Raw genomic sequence first — 7,866 nt, 5'->3', positions numbered from 1 at the left:
ATAATAAAATCTCTTATATTGACATCTTAAAAAATATTGAAAGTCTGGTGATAATGGGTATATACCGTTATAAAATACATATATTTTTATATTACTTATTAATAAAATCGTATAAAACTAATTGACTAATTTGATGCAATTGCAATTAGAAACAAATTAATATAAAAAATAAATTTAAAACATAAAAAATAATGTGTGTGGTACTTAACAAATTTTTTTATCATCCAAAAAATAATATAACATTAATTTGATATCACATGTACATAAACAATAAAAGAAAATAAATATTATCAATAAAATAGGGTTATTGCAAATGTTGTTTTTTTATATAATAAAAACATAAAATTATTATTTTTATTTTACACTTAAATTACACATTCAGTTATGATACGGCTGGATACTAGATTTTATTAATGTGGAAGCTATTTTTGGGGCTTCAGTATTTTTCTTCGACCATATGCTGGTTTTTCTTTTGGATCATTTATTGCGTTTTTGTGACTCTAAATAGGTGGCGGTAAATGTAAGCAGACGATGTCTTAGTTTGAGATTGCGGGCCCGAACATGAGCGGAATTAACTTCTTCGGTATAATCGCCGGGGAACCAGCCAACGGCACCATCACGTATGCGTTCGCCTTGATACCAACCTGAAAGCAGAAGAAGAACAATTTAATTAAATGTCAGTGTTTTTTGAGGAGACCACAATTTTTGAGCATTTAGAAAGGCATTTTTAAATAAAATAATAAAAAAAATAAGGCGTGTATTTTTTTTTAAAAATATGTTTCTAAATTTTAAAAAAATATTCACGGTGATCAAGGCCTCATGTTTTAAAAATATTATCCAAAGCGTGTATTTTTTTTAATTCAATTATGTTTTTGTCCTTACCATCCGGTAACTTTCTTGTCACATTGATTACATCTCCAATTTCCAAATTTAGGCCATCGGGTTCATTGCTCTCGTAGGCATGTTTGGCAATAACCTGTGGACAATCCCATTGTTCATATAACTTCTCACCGGGTGTCTCAGACTCTGGGGGACGCATGGCCTGCAGCCATCTTTCCTGCTCGGATACTGAGGGGCATGACAGAAGCTAAAATTAAAAAAAGATTAAAATAATAATAAAAATAATTTGTTCCAGCCTCTTCCCCCTCCTCCTCCTCTTTTTCTCCCACTCACCAATTCATTTGTTTTACGCTGATGATTCTCTAGCAATGTCATCAGAATGAGATTTTTACTAGTCTGACTATTCAAATCTTTGGTCGGAACTTGTGGCAGCGAATCACCTGATGTTATTGTCAACATATTGCGTGGACAATAGTCAAAGACCGAAAACTGTTCCTCACCCTTGCGTTTTGTCAGCACCAACAGATCGGAGAATAGAAATGCATAAATTGTGGTCTTGGTGAATTTCTTGCCAAACGTCAGTTTGGCATCATCACCACGCCATATCAGATGGGTGAATTCGCCCTTCTTGACCAGATACCGTGGTTTGGTACCGGGTGCCAATACCCCAGCGGGAGCTATGGCCAATGGCCTTATTACCGATGGATTAAATTCCAATTGTCGTGATATCTTCTCGATTTCATAGGCCTGATCACTTTTCGTTGCCGCTTCATTGCACTGCGTCACGATTTTATTCATTATGGCCAGGCACATTTTCCAATTTTCATATTCATCATCGTTGGGATGACATTTACTGAAAACGGCGTCAATGAGCAACGGCAGTCGGGTAATCCGCTGCATGGGCAGCATTAAAAATGAATGGAGATTCAGACCACAACACAGTGGACTCGATTCGAGTAGTTCAAGATTTTGCGCGAACAGACCCTTGTTGGCACGCAGTCTCTTCAGCGTCCGATCCATGCGTCCCTGATTTTCACAGAAACCAATATAGACATGGAAATGTTTTTCGGCAATGGCATAAATACGTTTACTAAGACCTATCAGCATAATGTTATCCTGCCAGCAGGATTCCAATTCGGAAAGTAAACGTTCCGAACATTCGTGTACGGGTACAATTTGGGCAAAGAGAGCTTTGCGATCTCTTGAATTGACCAGATTTTGATCACGAAATACCGGATGATTCATGTAGTGACTGCGCAAGAGATTCAACGATTTCAGATAGCTTGCCTCGGAGGTTATAATCTCAAATTTCGCTTCCATTAGGGCACGTTCACGGGGTGTGAGAGTGGCTGAAATGAAAAGAAGAAACATATCAAATTAGATTAGGTAATAGATTAGGGGAATAATATAGGAGAATTTAAGAAAGGTTGAGGTTGGAAAGGTTGTCGAAAAAATGTCTTTCTAAATGCTTGCTTCGTCATGTCTAGGAAAGGCTCTTTCGTCCGGCTAGTTTAGAACAAATTTCTTCAGGTCTGCTTAAAGACTGCTTCCAGCACGTCTTTAAATACTCCCTCCAGCTCATCTATAAAAACTCTATACATCTCGCCTAAAAAGTACTCCGTCCAGCTCGCCTATGAATACTACCTCCAGCTGGTCTATAAAGATTTTCTCCAGCTCGTCGAAAAAGACTCCCTCCTACTTGTTTATAAAGATTTTTGCAACTCTCATTAAGTATCCAGTTCGCATTTGAATTCTACATCAAACTCTTCCCCTCTCGTCTGTAAAAAATATATCCGGCTCCACTATAAAGGCTCCCTCCGGCTCCTCTGGAAAAATTCCCTCCAGATCTATAAATACTCCATCTAGCTCGCCTACGAAGATTTTATCGATTAAATAGTTTCCCCGTCCGGCTATATGGCACTCTCCAGCACGTCTCTAAAGACTTCTCCTTAAAGAATCCTTCCAGCTCGCCTTCAAATAATACCTCCGGCTCTCTTCTATAAAAATTGCCTTTAGATCGACTGTAAATACTACCTCCAACTCGCCTATAAATACTCCCATTAGCTCTTCTATAAAGATTTCCTCAATGTAGCCCATCTTCGTCCATATATATAATAGAACCTCCTTTTACCCCTTGAAAAAAATTCTATCCATCCCCACCCCAAATACTCACGTAATATCATTGAATTCACCACTTCCGGTATTTGACTCCACAAAGTACGTTCCGGTCCACTTTTTGGTTCCACCAACTGCAACGCTGTCGGTCGCGATGACTTACGATTCGCCTCTCCACCATTTTGTGTACTCTTACGACGTTCACCAATCTCCTCGTAACCATCTGTGGAACTATTATCCTGCATATCGCGAGAAATGGCTTCCAATTTTGCTGCACTATAAATCTGATACAAAGGTTCATTACTGAACAGGCTATGGGTAATTTCATCACCCGGATTGGCTTCATTGCTGGTTGAGACCCCTGAACTGCCGCTAGAGCTAGCCACAGAAACACCACTGGTTTGATAGAGGCCTGCTTCTTCATACCACGATGTACCTCCACCATTGCCATTTTCGTTGTCACCGTTGAGCAGTTGACTATCTTCCCCTACCAGATTGGTGGTGCCATTTTTAAAGACTCCACATTCAGCATACCAAGAGGTGGTACTTTGACGCTTCATATTACCATTGCCATCCGCCGGAGGTGGGGGTGGTGGTGGTTCAATGGGTCGTATGCCAATTGAGGTACGCCGCCGTTGAGAATTCACTTTACTTTCTTTCTTGGCTTTACGTGAAGTTAAATATTTTTGAGTATCATTTGTTGTTGGTGTTGTTGCTGTATTCTCCCTGACTTCGGACGATGAAACCTTCTCCGAGAATCCTGAATCCAATTGTCCCGTCATTTCTTCCGATTGCACAGGATCTTCAATATAGAAGGTGCTACGTGTTGGTGTCAAGGTGGCCAATTGTTTGTTGTCGAAACCCACCAGACTCTTGCGTATTCGATGCCTCAAACTTTTACCCGATTTGGGTTTACGCGGTGTTGTGGAGGTGTTCAATTGTTCCGCTTTGGTGACATTACTTTGGGCCATAATTAAATTTTTTTCCGATGTACTCAACTCTTTGGTCTGCGGGGCTTGTAGCGATAAAGATTTAATGGGTTGTTCAACACCTACACCTCCCGATTCGCGTTCTTTACCACTCTGGAAATTACCATTCACATAGAATTGTGATGAAGTATCCGAATCAATTTTTTGTTGGCTGCCACCATGCTTGGAGCTGTTTGGAGATTTTTTCACTAAGAAATTTTTAAATTTCTTTACAAATGAATACATTTGATTTGAGGCCACGGGAGGATCAGGTAATTTTGAAGTTCTTATATCTACACCACTATCATTGTGGGTATGCTGCAGTTCTCCCTCATAATAATCATCCGTATCTGAGTCAAAGGAGTCATCGGATATTTCTTGACCCAAGGCATGTGCCGAATAGGATATGGCTTTGCCACGTTTCGATACTCGTACCATATTTTGATTACGTTGCAGACTTCCGCCCCGCTCCTGCACGGCCAGCGAATGACGTTTATTGAGTATACCACCCGGGGAGAGTTGTTCATAATAATGATCGGGATCATCTGGAAAGAGAGAGAAAAAAATGACAGAAAGGGAAGATTAGCTTGGGTAATCAGAAGGAAAAAAATAAAGAAAATTTTTAAAATTGTGTATGGAAATTAGGCAAATGTTTGACCACTTTCCAAGGTTCCAATTTAAAAATTACGATGACTTTCCTACTATGGGAAGGCCTTCAAAAAATTGGGTTATCAAAAATGAAAGCTCGCTTTCAAATTGCTACTCCATAAAGAAGTCATCCGTGTTTATGTAAAGGCTTCGATTTTATGGCTCCAATAAAATACCATCATTCGGGCGCCAAATGTAATCGTCAGATATTCGTTTATGAAGACTTCAATTATAAATACTCCATAGATTAACCACGATATTCTGGTGGGATTCTTTATAGATTTATAAAAACTACGTCCATATAATGTCTATAAATGTCTCTAAAGACTTATTTATGTTCGACTATAAAACTGCTTTATACTCTAATAGAACTGCACTTCACTCGTCTAGGGGAAGATTTTCTACCTTAAACTCTTAGACCCGACTTTATAGATCGCCTATAAAGACTCTCTTCGGCTCGTCTAAATATAATTCTCTGTAGCTCGTATGTAAAGACTACTCACTCGTATGTAAAGACTCAGACTCCCTTTTGATCGTCTATAAAGACTCCCTCCACCTCGTTTTTAAAGACTCTCACCAGCTCATATCTAAGACTCCCCTCCGGTTCGACTGTAATGGCTCCCTTCATCTCGTCTAAATGGACTCTTTTAAGCTCGTCTAAGTAGATTCCCTTCCCTATAAATAGACTCTCTTCAGCTCGACTATAAATACTCCTCCAGCTCGCCTATAAATACTCTCTTCAGCTCGTCTATAAAGACTCCCTCCATCTCGTCTATAAGACTTCCACCCGATTCGGCTATAAGACTCCCACTAGTTCATGTATAAAACTCCCACCCGATTCCGCTATAAAGACTACATTTTGCTCGTCTATAAAGAACCCCTGCAATTCGTCAAATAAGGACTCCTTTCGGCTCGTCTATAAAGACTCCCTTCAGCTAGTCTATAAAGACTACCTTCAGCTCGTCTATAAAGACTCCCTTCAGCTCGTCTACAAAGACTCCCTTCAGCTCGTCTAAAAAGACTCCCTTCAGCTCGTCTAAAAAGACTCCCTTCAGCTCGTCTAAAAAGACTCCCTTCAGCTCGTCTATAAAGACTCCCTTCAGCTCGTCTATAAAGACTCCCTTCAGCTCGTCTATAAAGACTCCCTTCAGCTCGTCTATAAAGACTCCCTTCAGCTCGTCTATAAAGAATCCCTTCAGCTCGTCTATAAAGAATCCCTTCAGCTCGTCTATAAAGACTCCCTTCAGCTCGTCTATAAAGACTCCCTTCAGCTCGTCTATAAAGACTCCCTTCAGCTCGTCTATAAAGACTCCCTTCAGCTCGTCTATAAAGACTCCCTTCAGCTCTTCTATAAAGACTCGATTTAGCTCGTCTATAAGGCTCATCCCTCCAAATCATCTATAAATACTCTCTCTCGATTCGGCTATAGGACTCCCACCAGCTCATCTATTAAACTCCCACCCGATTTCGGTATAAAGACTCCCTCCAACTCGTCTATAAAGACTCCTTGCAACTCGTCAAATAAGGACCTCTTTTTATCTCGACTATAAAGATTCCTGTCTATTAAAACTACCTTCAGCTCTTCCATAAGACTCCATCATAAACTCGTCTATAGATACTCCCTTCAACTGGTCTATAAAGGCTTCCTCCAGCTTGTCTATAAAGACTCCCTTCAACTCGTTTATAAAAAAACTCTCTTCAATAAAGAAATCGCCTCTCTTTCTCAGTTTATCCCTACAAAATCTCCTCCCCTCTGCTCTATTTTCTTCACAAAATTAATTAAAAAAATGCTTCCGCATAAAAATAAAACTTCACCAACCTACAAACGTTGTCATCACCATACCCTCACGCCTTTCATCGTCCACTTCGGCGATGGTGGCGCGAACAAATGTTAAATGGATGCGTGATCGTTGATGTCTGTTTGTCGTCGATGTGGATTCCTTTGTCTTTAGCTGACAGGCTTCGATTTTTTCTTTTAGCTCATCAATGCAGTTGGTATTCTGATAAACGGGATCTGGAATGGGAGCAGCGTTCGCATCCATAGCCGCCCCGTTTTCCTTAATATCTTCGGCATTCAAATAAACACAACTTGAAGGACATGTTATTGACACTTCACCCACGGCACGAGGTCTTCGTTTGCGCGGTAGTGTTCGAAGAGTATTTGTTGAAATGGCGGAAGATGGCAACGACGAAGATGCGGGTGTTGTTATTGTTGTTCTTGCAGATGCTGTAGCCATTACGAAGAAGTTTTCTAGTTCGTTTTTTTTTTTGGGTTTGTTGTGGTTTGGTTTTTTATTTTGGTGTTGCTGTTGCTACATTGTAGCCAAACAAGTTGTGTAAGGAGTAGGGGGTATTATGGCATTTTTTTATATGGAGGCGATTTATTTGGGTTCCACTAAACAATGACCAGTGGGTTATGAGTCATTGCTGATGTTTTGTTTTTGTTTCTTTTTGTATAGTTTTTTTCTTCAATTCGTCTTATTAATCTTTTTGACCGTTTTTCTGTATTTTTTTCTTCTCTTTTGTTTTTAATTGTTTACAATTAGTTTGACACTTGGTGACACTAGACGGGGGGAATTATCAGACTTTAGTTGTTGCTGCTGTTTAATTGTATTTTTTTGTCTCAAGCGACCCGCATAATGTGTGGAATTTTTGTATGCATTTTGAAAAGGTTTTTTATTGATAACGGATTTTTTCAAATAACACGGAGAATTGAGTTTTAAACCAATTTGCTTTAGTGAAAGAAAAAATCGATGGAGGAACCATTTCAAAAACACACACATATGTCCATATATTTCAGTTCATCCTAATAGAAATGAAATGAAAGGTTCACTTTCAACTGTGTAAAGTTATACCCTTTTCGGCTCTTTAACCCGAATATTGCTGTAATTATTTTTTTTCGAATTGTGGGACGATACTTTCAGCGTCTCTAGATTGTGGGCCACTGAATTCAAAAATTTGATTTGTATCCTTTTTTCTTATCAGGATAATCGACAGGATTAATTTTTGGGCTGTGCTCGTATGTTCACACTAGCACTGCTCGGGTACAGGTTACCATATGGTCACGCTAGCACATCTCGGGTTAAAATACATATCATTTGCCGACTTCTCATTTCAAGACTCATCCCCTTTGATAACCTCTTATCAACCCCTTCCCAAACGGAAATATCAACAACTTTTGTTGTTTTTATTTTTGGCACCCTCTCACACAGCCGAATGAAGTGAAACTTTTTGTTCCTCAATTAGTTATTATATTGATATTTGTTAAAAAAACTCCTCATTACCCTTCACTTGC

At 39.3% G+C, this 7,866-nt stretch overlaps 1 protein-coding gene across 1 annotated transcript; it reads right to left on the bottom strand.

The window, feature by feature from the left end:
* Positions 1 to 443: 443 nt before the first annotated feature.
* LOC133332674 (uncharacterized) lies at positions 444 to 6,808 on the bottom strand. The gene is made up of 6 exons (XM_061541052.1): positions 6,391 to 6,808; positions 3,950 to 4,468; positions 3,014 to 3,901; positions 1,174 to 2,189; positions 883 to 1,087; positions 444 to 644 (listed from the first exon to the last, which is right to left on the bottom strand). Exons 1-6 carry the CDS (start codon positions 6,806 to 6,808, stop codon positions 478 to 480), a joined length of 3,213 nt encoding a protein of 1,070 aa, XP_061397036.1. The 3' UTR covers positions 444 to 477.
* Between the last annotated feature and the right edge of the window lie 1,058 nt (positions 6,809 to 7,866).

This window comes from Musca vetustissima, unplaced genomic scaffold, assembly GCF_032173495.1.
Source record: "Musca vetustissima isolate MV318-11 ecotype Yass unplaced genomic scaffold, APGP_CSIRO_Mvet_v1 utg4602, whole genome shotgun sequence".
Lineage (NCBI taxonomy): Eukaryota > Metazoa > Arthropoda > Insecta > Diptera > Muscidae > Musca > Musca vetustissima.
This window is presented reverse-complemented; position numbering and strand designations above follow the sequence as displayed.

Bases quoted from the DNA above. Each gene is read 5' to 3' on its own strand.
- LOC133332674 (XM_061541052.1), bottom strand. From the start codon at position 6,808: ATGGCTACAGCATCTGCAAGAACAACAATAACAACACCCGCATCTTCG. The intron at 3,902-3,949 runs GTACATCGGAAA...ATGTCACCAAAG, and splicing joins CCCGCAGACCAAAGAGTTGA to CGGAACAATTGAACACCTCC. The intron at 1,088-1,173 runs GTGAGTGGGAGA...TTTTAATTTTAG, and splicing joins AGCGTAAAACAAATGAATTG to CTTCTGTCATGCCCCTCAGT.